This window comes from Coregonus lavaretus (genome assembly GCF_964263955.1).
Source record: "Coregonus lavaretus genome assembly, chromosome: 31".
Taxonomy (NCBI): Eukaryota; Metazoa; Chordata; class Actinopteri; order Salmoniformes; family Salmonidae; genus Coregonus; species Coregonus lavaretus.
Genome location: NC_140018.1, coordinates 36,620,319 through 36,634,613, shown reverse-complemented (window position 1 = coordinate 36,634,613; position 14,295 = coordinate 36,620,319). Strand labels below are relative to the sequence as shown.

Here is a 14,295-nt window from a genome sequence, read left to right as displayed (position 1 = left end):
CCACAAGCTGTTCTCTCCCTTACCATTACGTAGACGGTATGGAAGCATGATATCTTGAACTGGACTGACTACCTGCTCTGATTCTCCGCACCTTAGCACACATGCACTCACTCATGCACACACCCACACAGACACAGACACACAGACACACACACATTCTCTAGTCTGATGAAACCAAGATTGAACTCTTTGGCCTGAATGCCAAGCATCACGTCTGGAGGAAACCTGGCACCATCCCTACGGTGAAGCATGGTGGTGGCAGCATCATGCTGTGGGGATGTTTTTCAGTGGCAGGGACTGGGAGACTAGTCAGGATCGGGGGAAAGATGAACGGAGTAAAGTACAGAGAGATCCTTGATGAAAACCTGCTCCAGAGTGCTCAGGACCTCCGACTGGGGCGAAGCTTCACCTTCCAACAGGACAACAACCCTAACCACACAGCCAAGACAAGGCAGGAGTGGCTTCGGGACAAGTCTCTGAATGTCCTTGAGTGGCCCAGCCAGAGCCCGGACTTGAACCCGATCAAACATCTCTGGAGAGACCTGAAAATAGCTGTGCAGTGACGCTCCCCATCCAACCTGACAGCGCTTGAGAGGATCTGCAGAGAAGAATGGGAGAAACTCCCCAACTACAGGGGTGCCAAGCTTGTAGCATCATACCCAAGAAGACTTGAGGCTGTAATCGCTGCCAAAGGTGCTTAAACAAAGTACTGAGTAAAGGGTCTGAATACTTATGTAAATGTCATATTTCATAATTTTTTTAAATATATGAATTTGCAACAACAACAAAAACGTTTTTTCTTTGTCATTATGGGGTATTGTGTGTAGATTGATGAGGGAAAAAAACAATTTAATCAATTTTAGAAGAAGGCTGTAACGTAACAAAATGTGGAAAAAGTCAAGGGGTCTGAATACTTTCCGAATTAACTGTACATTCATGCTACACATATCACAACTGCTGCTACCCGACTCTTATTATACTGCTCAATTTATACACTTGCGGTGGCCTCTCGCAATAGGAAGGCTATGCTCATAGTCAAAGCGTTCCTTAATTGTGGGTCAGTCACAGTGGTCAGGTATTCCGCCACTGTGGACTCTCTGTTTAGGGCCAAATAACATTCCATTTTGCTCAGTTTTTTGGTTAATTCTTTCTAATGTGTCAAGTAATTATCTTTTGGTCTGCTCATGATTTGGTTGGGTCTAATTGTGTTGCTGTCCTGGGGCTCTGTGGGGTCTGTTTGTGTTTGTGAACAGAGCCCCACGACCAGCTTGCTTAGGGGACTCTTCTCCAGGTTCATCTCTCTGTAGGTGATGGCTTTGTTATGGAAGGTTTGGGAATCGCTTCCTTTTAGGTGGTTGTAGAATTTAACGTCTCTTTTCTGGATTTTTATAATTTGTGTGCATCGTCCTAATTCTGCACTGCATGCATTATTTGGTGTTTTATGTTTTCTTGCTCCCTCTCTCGCTTTCTCTTTCTCTTTCTTACCTTGCCCTCCTGACCTCTGTGTGTAAACTGAAACCAGGCAGGACACCCGCCAGGACGCTTGAGAGGAGGGTATTTTACACACACACACTCACACGCACAGACACAAACACACAGACATGCATGCTCACACAGACATGCATGCGCGTACATACGTATGCATGCAAACACACATGGATGCATGCACACACACACACACACACACACACACACACACACACACACACACACACACACACACACACACACTTCCACATCTGGCATAACATGCATTCCTTTGTCCGTAATCTATTTTTTTAGGGAATAAATAAATTACATTTCTCTGATTAAATTCATAATGCTCGTGGGGTGGGGTGCCGAGTGCAAACACTGAACTTTGACCTGGAAACATGAGCTGTTTTCATGGACTGATGACAGGAGAGGAAGAAGAACCATTGATTGGCTGAGTCAGAGGATCAATGACTAGTCATGAATATGCCTTTAAATAAATTGGTGTCACATGGAGAGGAGCAGTTCTGCTGATTTCTAGTTCCACAATATTTTAAATACCCTTAATTTTCAGAATTTGTGTATTAGTTTGTTTGGATGCTCTTATGATTTTTATTTTTATTTTTTTTACTGACTTGCTACAAATGGTTGTATCATTTGCAACTTGTATGCACAATCATTAAAAGTCCAATGAAGCTGTTTTTATCTCAATATCAAATAATTTCTGGGTAATAATTAAGTACCTTCTTGTGTTGTTTTCAATTAAGATGGTCAAAAAGAAACAAAAACAGCTTCTTAGCAAAGAGCAATTTCTCAAGCAAGAATTTTGCTAGGACTGTCTGGGAGTGGTCTGAGTAAGGAGGGGAAAACTCTTATTGGCAGAGAGGTTTGGAACTCTCTTTCTTATTGGTCTAATTTACCGCCAAGTGATGTCACCAGGCAAGCCAAAACTCCATCCCACCACAACAGTGCAACTCAATATTAGGAAGGTGTTCTTCATGTTTTGTACACTTAGTGTATAGAAACAGTAAAATCATGTTTTTGACTGCGCTGGGCCTTTATGTTGAGTAAGACACCAGCCTTTTCTTCCATGATCTATCCTTTTCTCTCCCCATCCCTCTCATCCCTTGTTGTGAGTGTGTGCCCTGTTGAATAGAGGCGTAGAATTGCTGTCTGTTTCATTCCATCCCAATCCCTAATCCTTTCATTTTCCTCATGGAAGATCCCAAACTAAAACATCCAAAATGGCCTCCCTCCTTCAGCTAGCTGGAGTGAGCTCAGCGAATCACCTACTGCTAGCTAGCTAGCTGGAGGAAGGGAATTAATGAGGGAAGGGAATAACGAACAAATGAATACATTGTGTGGAATATATGATTGAAAGCCTAAGAGTGGTTTAAATTACATTTTTAGTCATTTAGCAGAAGCTCAATGAGAGGAATGCTTAGATTCCCCTGGCTTTCGTTGTTTTGTAATTTCCCTACTAATAAGAGTTATAGTTGTGCTTTTCATGATGAGGTTGGGAGTGGGTGTCTTTATTGTATGATAATAAAAAAGAAAAATTATAAAGTCACATGTAGCGTGAAATCTCTGGATTATTTTGAATTGGTATGATTGGCTTCAGATATAGTTTGTAGTTTACAGTACTTTAAGTAAAATATTGATTTATTTCCCTAATTAAAATGCAAATCAATTTATAACATTTTTGACATGCGTTTTCTGAATTTTTGTGTTGTTATTCTGTCTCTCACTGTTCAAATAAACCTACCAAATAAACCTACCAAATGGAAGAAACACAAAATAACTGTCAATCTCCCTCGGCCTGGGGCTCCATGCAAGATCTCACCTTGTGGAGTTGCAATGATCATGAGAATGGTGAGGAATCAGCCTAGAACTACACGGGAGGATCTTGTCAATGATCTCAAGGCAGCTGGGACCATAGTCACCAAGAAAACAATTGGTAACACACTACGCCGTGGACTGAAATCCTGCAGCGCCCGCAAGGTCCCCCTGTCAAGAAAGCACATATACAGGGCCGTCTGAACTTTGCCAATGAGCATCTGAATGATTCAGAGGAGAACTGGGTGAAAGTGTTGTGGTCAGATGAGACCAAAATCGAGCTCTTTGGCATCAACTCAACTCGCCGTGTTTGGAGGAGGAGGAATGCTGCCTATGACCCCAAGAACACCATCCCCACCGTCAAACATGGAGGTGTAAACATTATGCTTTGGGGGTGTTTTTCTGCTAAGGGGACAGGACAACTTAACCACATCAAAGGGACGATGGACGGGGCCATGTACCGTCAAATCTTGGGTGAGAACCTCCTTCCCTCAGCCAGGGTATTGAAAATGGGTCGTGGATGGGTATTCCAGCATGACAATGACCCAAAACACACGGCCAAGGCAACAAAGGAGTGGCTCAAGAAGAAGCACATTAAGGTCCTGGAGTGGCCTAGCTAGTCTCCAGACCTTAATCCCATAGAAAATCTGTGGAGGGAGCTGAAGGTTCGAGTTGCCAAACGTCAGCCTCAAAACCTTAATGACTTGGAGAAGATCTGCAAAGAGGAGTGGAACAAAATCCCTCCTGAGATGTGTGCAAACCTGGTGGCCAACTACAAGAAATGTCTGACCTCTGTGATTGCCAACAAGGGTTTTGCCACCAAGTACTAAGTCATGTTTTGCAAAGGGGTCAAATACTTATTTCCTTCATTAAAATGCAAATCAATTGATAACATTTTTGACATGCGTTTTTCTGGATTTTTTTGTTGTTATTCTGTCTCTCACTGTTCAAATAAACCTACCATTAAAATTATAGACTGATAATTTCTTTGTCAGTGGGCAAACGTACAAAATCAGAAGGGGATCAAATACTTTTTTCCCTCACTGTATGTAAGTGCATGGCATATTTAAAAGCAAACTTTATGAATTAGAATGAATTAAATCTTTGCTAGTTTAGAGATCTGAAGAATAGAATCTTCTTCGTTAGGGTAGTTAAGTGTTTGGACCCCACTTTTTGCCCCTCCTACTTGTACAATGTCTTTGGTTAAGGGAAATTGTTGTCTTTACTTCAAGCAATGAATTAAATGTATAAGATTACTGTAGTGATTTTGAATAACTGCTAAAAATATCGTCAAGACATACAGTCGTGGTCAAAAGTTTTGAGAATGACACAAGTATTGGTCTTCACAAAGTTTGCTGCTTTTTGTGTTTTTAGATATTTTTGTCAGATGTTACTATGGTATACTGAAGTATAATTACAAGCATTCCATAAGTGCCAAAGGCTTTTATTGACAATTACATTAAGTTTATGCAAAGAGTCAATATTTGCAGTGTTGACCCTTCTTTATCAAGACCTCTGCAATCCGCCCTGGCATGCTGTCAATTAACTTCTGGGCCACATCCTGACTGATGGCAGCCCATTCTTGAATAATCAATGCTTGGAGTTTGTCAGAATTTGTGGGTTTTTGTTTGTCCACCCGCCTCTTGAGGGTTGACCACAAGTTCTCAAATGGGATTAAGGTCTTGGGAGTTTCCTGGCCATGGATCGAAAATGTCAATGTTTTGTTCCCTGAGCCACTTAGTTATCACTTTTGCCTTATGGCAAGGTGCTCCATCATGCTGGAAAAGGCATTGTTCGTCACCAAACTCTTCTTGGATGGTTGGGAGAAGTTGCTCTCGGAGGATGTTTTGGTACCATTCATTATTCATAGCTGTGTTCTTAGGCAAAATTGTGAGTGAGCCCACTCCCTTGGCTGAGAAGCAACCCCACACATGAATGGTCTCAGGATGCTTTACTGTTGGCATGACTGATGGTAGCGCTCACCTTGTCTTCTCCGGACAAGGTGTTTTCCGGATGCCCCAAACAATCGGAAAGGGGATTCATCAGAGAAAATGACTTTACCCCAGTCCTCAGCAGTCCAATCCCTGTACCTTTTGCAGAATATCAGTCTGTCCCTGATGTTTTTCCTGGAGAGAAGTGGCTTCCTCGCTGCCCTTCTTGACACCAGGCCATCCCCCAAAAGTATTTGCCTCAATGTGCATGCAGATGCACTCACACCTGCCTGCTGCCATTCCTGAGCAAGCTCTGCACTGGTGGTGCCCCGATTCCGCAGCTGAATCAACTTTAGGAGACAGTCCTAGCGCTTGCTGGACTTTCTTGGGCGCCCTGATCCCTTCTTCACAACAATTGACCCTCTCTCCTTGAAGTTCTTGACGATCCGATAAATGGTTGATTTAGGTGCAATCTTACTAGCAGCAATATCCTTGCCTGTGAAGCCCTTTTTGTGCAAAGCAATGATGACGGCATATGTTTCCTTGCAGTTAACCATGGTTAACAGAGGAAGAACAATGATTTCAAGCACCACCCTCCTTTTAAAGCTTCCAGTCTGTTATTCTAACTCAATCAGCATGACAGAGTGATCTCCAGCCTTGTCCTCATCAACACTATCACCTGTGTTAACGAGAGAATCACTGACTTGATGTCATCTGGTCCTTTTGTGGCAGGGCTGAAATGCAGTGGAAATGTTTTTTGGGGATTAAGTTCATTTTCATGGCAAAGAGGGACTTTGCAATTAATTGCAATTCATCTGATCACTCTTCATAACTTTCTGGATTATTTGCAAATTGCCATCCTAAAAACTGAGGCAGCAGACTTTGTGAAAATTAATATTTGTGTCATTCTCAAAGCCTTTGACCACGACTGTCACGCCCTGGCTCTGGGGACACTGTTATGTTGAGCCAGGGTGTGTAAATCTATGGGTTTTGTTTCTATGGGTGTTTATTTCTATGTTGGCCAGAGTGACTCCCAATCAGAGGCAACGAGTGTCAGCTGTCGTGGGTTGTCTCTGGTTGGGAGCCATATTTAACTGTCTGTTTTTCATTCGGGTTTGTGGGATTTTGTTCGTGTTTGGTTGTGTATTGACCGTCGACTGTCACGTCGTTGTTTTGTTGTTTTGATCGGGTGATCATTCTAATAAATAATATGTTCACATTCAACGCTGCGCCTTGGTCCTCCTCCTCATTGGTAGACGATCGTGACAACGACTGTACAGTACCAGTCAAAAGTTTGGACACACCTACACATTCCAGGGTTTTTCTTTATTTTTTACTATTTTCTACATTGTAGAATAATAGTGAAGACATCAAAACTATGAAATAACACATATTGTAGTAACCAGAAAAGTGTTAAACAAATCAAAATATATTTTATATTTGAGATTCATCAAAGTAGCCACCCTTTGCCTTGATAACAGCTTTGCACTCTCCTGGCATTCTCTCAACCAGCTTCATGAGGTAGTCACCAAGAATGCATTTCAATTAACAGGTGTGCCTTCTTAAAAGTTAACTTGTGGAATTTCTTTCCTTTTTAATGTGTTTGAGCCAATCAGCTGTGTTGTGACAAGGTAGGGTTGGTATACAGAAGATAGCCCTATTTGGGAAAAGACAAAGTCCATATTATGGCAAGAACAGCTCAAATAAGCAAATAGAAATGACAGTCCATCATTACTTGAAGACATGAAGGTCAGTCAATACGGAACATTTCAAGAACTGAAAGTTTCTTCAAGTGCAGTCGCAAAAACCATCAAGCACTATGATGAAACTGGCTCTTATGAGGAACGCCACAGGAAAGGAACACCCAGAGTTACCTCTCAGATTGCAGTCCAAGTCAATACTTCACAGAGTTCAAGTAACAGACACATCTCAACATCAACTGTTCAGAGAAGACTGCGTGAATCAGGCCTTCATGGTCGAATTGCTGCAAAGAAACCACTACTAAAGGACACCAATAATAAGAAGAGATTTGCTTGGGCCAAGAAACATGAGCATTGGACATTAGACCAGTGGAAATCTGTCCTTTGGTCTGATGAGTCCAAATGTGAGATTTTTGGTTTCAACCGCCGTGTCTTTTTGAGACGCAGAGTAGGTGAACGGAGGATCTCCGCATGTAACTGTAAAGCTTGGAGGAGGAGGTGTGATGGTGTGGGGGTGCTTTGCTGGTGACACTGTCTGTGATTTATTTAGAATTTTTCACCACAGAGAAACAAATGCAATGTTTGCACTGTTGTAAATGACTTAGTAAATCTAACCGAAACAGTATCCTTTCTACCTGACTGTATTCTGTTTATACAATAATTCAGCCTTCTTTCTTCTCTCTTTCTTTCTGTCACTCAATGTCCACATTGCTCTCTTCCATGTTTTCACTTTTCTCTGTGTACTGCTGACTTTCCTTCCTCCATTTTGATATCCTCTCTATTGTGTGACTCTCCATTCTTGCTCTTCCCTCGTGTCTTCTGTTCTCTCTCGCTCTCTCTCCCTCTCCCGTGCTCTCTCTCTCTCTCTCTGTGTCTGTCTCTCGCTCTTCATTCCCTCCATCTATCTCGTTTGGCAACAAGCTTGTTTGAATAGCTTTTTATAGGCCTGCATACTGTTGGCTTGCTCTCACACTCCTTCAACTGTATTTATGCATGTCATGGTGTGTGGGTGTGCGTTTGTTTCCCTCTGCTAAGTTTGGTTACAATTTGTCTAATCTTAAAAAATACAAGCTTCCGATTTTCCGATTGAATAAAATTTTTCGTAAAATATTTGACGAACATTGACTATGACAGGAATGAAATAGTAAATTGACATTCTAAAGGTTTGCTCTGAGTAAGGCATATCTATATGCCAATCCAAAAAGCATTCATTGTAACAGAGCAGCGATTTTTAAAAGGGGTTGTCTGGATCTAATTATAATTACATGGTAATAGTTCAATGTCTTTTAAAAGGTGGTCTTCTGTAATTCAAATTACATGGTTAATGGGCAGCATTTCTTAAAGGGGGTGGTCTGTTTATATTTTCCTCCACAGAGTAAGCTGGTGATGGAGGGCTTCCGCAGCCTGAAGGAGGGTGAGAAGGTGGAGTTCACCTTTAAGAAGTCCTCCAAGGGCCTGGAGTCCCTGCGGGTGACGGGGCCGGGCGGGGGACCGTGCGCGGGCAGTGAGAGGAGACCCAAAGGGAAGGCCACGCCCCAGAAGAACCGCAAACTAAAGGGTGACCGGTGAGTACAAGAGCAAAGCATGCTGGGAAGGATCTGATTGACAGGAAGTCAAATGTGGATGGGGCTTTGCTGTAGTAGGCACAGGTGTTTAAAATGACACGGACAAAATGGTTGTTGCTGGAAACTAAAGTTAAAGTAACATTGGACGAAATAAAGAACTAAAAAGGCTAAGATGATTCTAAATATCAATTTTCATTTGTGAACATTTAAAACGTAATTGGTTGATTTACTCGTAGAGGAGAACACGATGGTGGTCTCCTCTACGACCCCCACAAGTGTCAGGAGACTCATCTGAAGTTTGTACTGTCGATGTGTCAACTTCTGTTTGTAGCGTCCGAACCGTGTAGGCTACAAACTAATGTGACCCCACGGTGGAAAGGGGAGATTCTCACGAACACGAAGGTGTTCTCCGTTTCTCTCTACGACCTCCATAAATATCACGGGAATCGTCTGAAGGTAACCGGTACCGGTTAAAAAAAACTAAAGGAAATATGATGCCAGTTTTGTGTGTACCCAAAAAAAGGGGTAAATATGTGTAAAAAAAATAAATATGTATATATTTCCTGAGCTTTCTTATATTTCCTAGATATAGGACAGACACTTCAACACCATGTTTCTTACACTTTATTTTTTGACTGTCCTTGTGCCATTTATGAATGTGTTATTCAATATGTTTCTATTGGCTATAGTAGTAAAGTAAGTTGTTTTATGTAAAAAAAAATATATACAGTGGGGAAAAAAAGTATTTAGTCAGCCACCAATTGTGCAAGTTCTCCCACTTAAAAAGATGAGAGAGGCCTGTAATTTTCATCATAGGTACACGTCAACTATGACAGACAAATTGAGAAGAAAAAGAATCCAGAAAATCACATTGTAGGATTTTTAATGAATTTATTTGCAAATTATGGTGGAAAATAAGTATTTGGTCACCTACAAACAAGCAAGATTTCTGGCTCTCACAGACCTGTAACTTCTTCTTTAAGAGGCTCCTCTGTCCTCCACTCGTTACCTGTATTAATGGAACCTGTTTGAACTTGTTATCAGTATAAAAGACACCTGTCCACAACCTCAAACAGTCACACTCCAAACTCCACTATGGCCAAGACCAAAGAGCTGTCAAAGGACACCAGAAACAAAATTGTAGACCTGCACCAGGCTGGGAAGACTGAATCTGCAATAGGTAAGCAGCTTGGTTTGAAGAAATCAACTGTGGGAGCAATTATTAGGAAATGGAAGACATACAAGACCACTGATAATCTCCCTCGATCTGGGGCTCCACGCAAGATCTCACCCCGTGGGGTCAAAATGATCACAAGAACGGTGAGCAAAAATCCCAGAACCACACGGGGGGACCTAATGAATGACCTGCAGAGAGCTGGGACCAAAGTAACAAAGCCTACCATCAGTAACACACTACGCCGCCAGGGACTCAAATCCTGCAGTTTATTTCACCTTTATTTAACCAGGTAAGCCAGTTGAGAACAGGTTCTCATTTACAACTGCGACCTGGCCAAGATAAAGCAAAGTAGTGCAATAAAAACAACACAGAGTTACATATGGGGTAAAAAACATAAAGTCAGAAATACAACAGAAAATATATATACAGTGTGTGCAAATGTAGCAAGTTATGGAGGTAAGGCAATAAATAGGCTATAGTGCAGAATAATTACAATATTATTAACACTGGAATGCTAGATGTGCAAGAGATTATGTGCAAATAGAGATACTGGGGTGCAAAAGAGCAAAATAAATAACAATATAGGGATGAGGTAGTTGGGTGGGCTAATTTCAGATGGGCTGTGTACAGGTGCAGTGATCGGTAAGGTGCTCTGACAACTGATGCTTAAAGTTATTGAGGGAGATAAGAGTCTCCAGCTTCAGAGATTTTTGCAATTCGTTCCAGTCATTGGCAGCAGAGAACTGGAAGGAATGGCGGCCAAAGGAGGTGTTGGCTTTGGGAATGACCAGTGAGATATACCTGCTGGAGCGCAGACTACGGGTGGGTGCTGCTATGGTGACCAATGAGCTAAGATAAGGCGGGGATTTGCCTAGCAGTGATTTATAGATGGCCTGGAGCCAGTGGGTTTGACGACGAACATGTAGTGAGGACCAGCCAACAAGAGCGTACAGGTCACAGTGGTGGGTAGTGTATGGGGCTTTGGAGACAAAACGGATGGCACTGTGATAGACTACATCCAATTTGCTGAGTAGAGTGTTGGAGGCTATTTTGTAAATGACATCGCCGAAGTCAAGGATCGGTAGGATAGTCAGTTTTACGAGGGCATGTTTGGCAGCATGAGTGAAGGAGGCTTTGTTGCGAAATAGGAAGCCGATTCTAGATTTAACTTTGGATTAGAGATTCTTTATGTGAGTCTGGAAGTTGAGTTTACAGTCTAACCAGACACCTAGGTATTTGTAGTTGTCCACATACTCTAGGTCAGACCCGTCTAGAGTGGTGATTCTAGTCGGGTGGGCGGGTGCCAGCAGCGTTCGATTGAAAAGCATGCATTTAGTTTTACTAGTGTTTAAGAGCAGTTGGAGGCTACTGAACGATTGTTGTATGGCATTGAAGCTCGTTTGGAGGTTTGTTAACACAGTGTCCAATGAAGGGCCAGATGTATACAAAATGGTGTCGTCTGCGTAGAGGTGGATCTGAGAGTCACCAGCAGCAAGAGCGACATCATTGATATACACGGAGAAAAGTGTCGGCCCAAGAATTGAACCCTGTGGCACCCCCATAGAGACTGCCATAGGTCCAGACAACAGGCCCTCCGATTTGACACACTGAACTCTATCTGAGAAGTAGTTGGTGAACCAGGCGAGGCAGTCATTTGAGAAACCAAGGCTATTTAGTCTGCCAATAAGAATGCGGTGGTTGACAGAGTCGAAAGCCTTGGCCAGGTCGATGAAGACGGCTGCACAGTACTGTCTATTATCAATCGCGGTTATAATATCGTTTAGGACCTTGAGCGTGGCTGAAGTGCACCCGTGACCAGCTCGGAAACCGGATTGCATAGCGGAGAAGGTACGGTGGTATTCGAAATGGTCGATGATCTGTTTGTTAACTTGGCTTTCGAATACTTTCGAAAGGCAGGGCAGGATGGTTATAGGTCTGTAGCAATTTGGATCTAGAGTGTCACCCCCTTTGAAGAGGGGGATGACCGCGGCAGCTTTCCAATCTCTGGGGATCTCAGACGTTATGAAAGAGAGGTTGAACAGACTAGTAATAGGGGTTGCGACAATTTCGGCGGCTAGTTTTAGAAAGAAAGGGTCAAGATTGTCTAGCCCAGCTGATTTGTAGGGGTCCAGATTTTGCAGCGCTTTCAAAACATCAGCTGTCTGAATTTGTGTGAAGGAGAAGCGGGGGGGGGGCATGGGCAAGTTGCAGCAGAGGGTGCAGAGTTGGTGGCCGGGTTAGTGGTAGCCAGATGGAAAGCATGGCCAGCTGTAGCAAAATGCTTGTTGAAATTCTCGATTATTGTAGATTTATCGGTGGTGATAGTGTTTCCTAGCCTCAGTGCAGTGGGCAGCTGGGAGGAAGTGCTCTTATTCTCCATGGACTTTACAGTGTCCCAAAAGTTTTTGGAGTTAGTGCTACAGGATGCAAATTTCTGTTTGAAAAAGTTAGCCTTTGCTTTCCTGACTGCTTGTGTATATTGGTTCCTAACTTCCCTGAAAAGTTGCATATCGCGGGGGCTATTTGATGCTAATGCTGTACGCCACAGGATGTTTTTGTGCTGGTCAAGGGCAGTCAAGTCTGAGGAGAACCAGGGGCTATATCGGTTCTTAGTTCTGTATTTTTTGAATGGGGCATGTTTATTTAAGATTGAGAGGAAATTACTTTTAAGGAACAACCAGGCATCCTCTACTGACGGAATGAGATCTATATCCATCCATGATACCTGGGCCAGGTCAATTAGGAAGGCCTCCTCGCTAAAGTGTTTTAGGGAGCGTTTGACAGTGATGAGGGGTGGTCGTTTGAAAGGTGCCAGACGTGTCCCCCTGCTTAAGCCAGTACATGTCCAGGCCCGTCTGAAGTTTGCTAGAATGCATTTGGCTGATCCAGAAGAGGATTGGGAGAATGTCATATGGTCCGATGAAACCAAAATAGAACTTTTTGGTAAAAACTCAACTCGTCGTGTTTGGAGGACAAAGAATGCTGAGTTGCATCCAAAGAACACCATACCTACTGTGAAGCATGGGGGTGGAAACATCATGCTTTGGGGCTATTTTTCTGCAAAGGGACCAGGACGACTGATCCGTGTAAAGGAAAGAATGAATGGGGCCATGTATCGTGAGATTTTGAGTGAAAACCTCCTTCCATTAGCAAGGGCATGGAAGATGAAACGTGGCTGGGTCTTTCAGCATGACAATGATCCCAAACACACCGCCCAGGCAACGAAGGAGTGGCTTCGTAAGAAGCATTTCAAGGTCCTGGAGTGGCCTAGCCAGTCTCCAGATCTCAACCCCATAGAAAATCTTTGGAGGGAGTTGAAAGTCTGTGTTGCCCAGCGACAGCCCCAAAACATCACTGCTCTAGAGGAGATCTGCATGGAGGAATGGGCCAAAATACCAGCAACAGTGTGTGAAAACCTTGTGAAGACTTACAGAAAACGTTTGACCTGTGTCATTGCCAACAAAGGGTATATAACAAAGTATTGAGAAACTTTTGTTATTGACCAAATACTTATTTTCCACCATAATTTGCAAATAAATTCATAAAAAAATCCTACAATGTGATTTTCTGGAATATTTTCCTGATTTTGTCTGTCATAGTTGACGTGTACCTATGATGAAAATTACAGGCCTCTCTCATCTTTTTAAGTGGGAGAACTTGCACAATTGGTGGCTGACTAAATACTTGTCCCCCCCACTGTACCTAAAGGGGTCCTAAAATTTTTAATCAAATAGCTAAATGATCCATAGTATGACCATCTTAAAACAATTCCATAGGTCAGCTTACAACCTCCCATAGTTGTCGGAGAGGAAGGAAACCGCTCAAGGATTTCACCGTGAGGCCCATGGTGACTTTAAAACAGTTACAGAGTTTAATGGGTGTACTAACCTAATCAACAGAGTGAAAAGAAGGAAGCCTGTACAGAAAAAAAATATTCCAAAACATGCATCCTGTTTGCAACAAGGCACTAAAGTAAAACTGCCAAAGAATTGGCAAATAAATTAACTTTATGTCCTGAGTACAAAGTGTTATGTTTGGGGCAAATCCAACACAACAAATCACTGAGTACCACTCTTCATATTTTCAAGCATGGTGGTGGCGGCATCATATTATGGGTATGCTTGCCATCGGCAAGAACTAGGGAGTTTTTTATAATAAAAATAAACGGAATGGTGCTAAGCACAGGCAAAATCCAAGAGGAAAATCTGGTTCAGTCTGCTTTCCAACAGACACTGGGAGACAAATTCACCTTTCAGCAGGACAATAAACCTAAAACACAAGGCCAAATGTGTACAAAACATTAAGAACCCCTTCCTAATATTCAGTTGCACAAGTGACCTCAATAAGGGATCATAGCTTTCACCTGGTCAGTCTATGTCATGGAAAGAGCAGGTGTTCTTAATGTTTGTACACTGTGTACACTGGATTTGCTTACCAAGATGACATTGAATGTTCCTGAATGGCCTAGTTAGAGTTTTGACTTCAATCGGCTTGAAAATCTATGGCTGTCTAGCAATGATCAACAGCCAATATATCAGAGTTTGAACAATTTTTTAAAGAATAATGTGCAAATATTGTACAATCCATGTCTGCAAAGCACTTAGAGACTTACCGAG

At 42.5% G+C, this 14,295-nt stretch overlaps 1 protein-coding gene across 1 annotated transcript in view; it reads left to right on the top strand.

Moving 5' to 3' along the window:
- The window catches only part of LOC311107188 (uncharacterized protein), a gene marked incomplete at both ends in the record, with an annotated part of 94,963 nt that overhangs the window by 60,442 nt on the left and 20,226 nt on the right, over positions 1 to 14,295 (top strand). Inside the window, one exon of the mRNA XM_084149677.1 lies at positions 8,312 to 8,502. Within this exon, the coding sequence (XP_084005803.1) occupies positions 8,312 to 8,502 (191 nt within the window). The remainder of the gene's footprint in view (positions 1 to 8,311; positions 8,503 to 14,295) is intronic.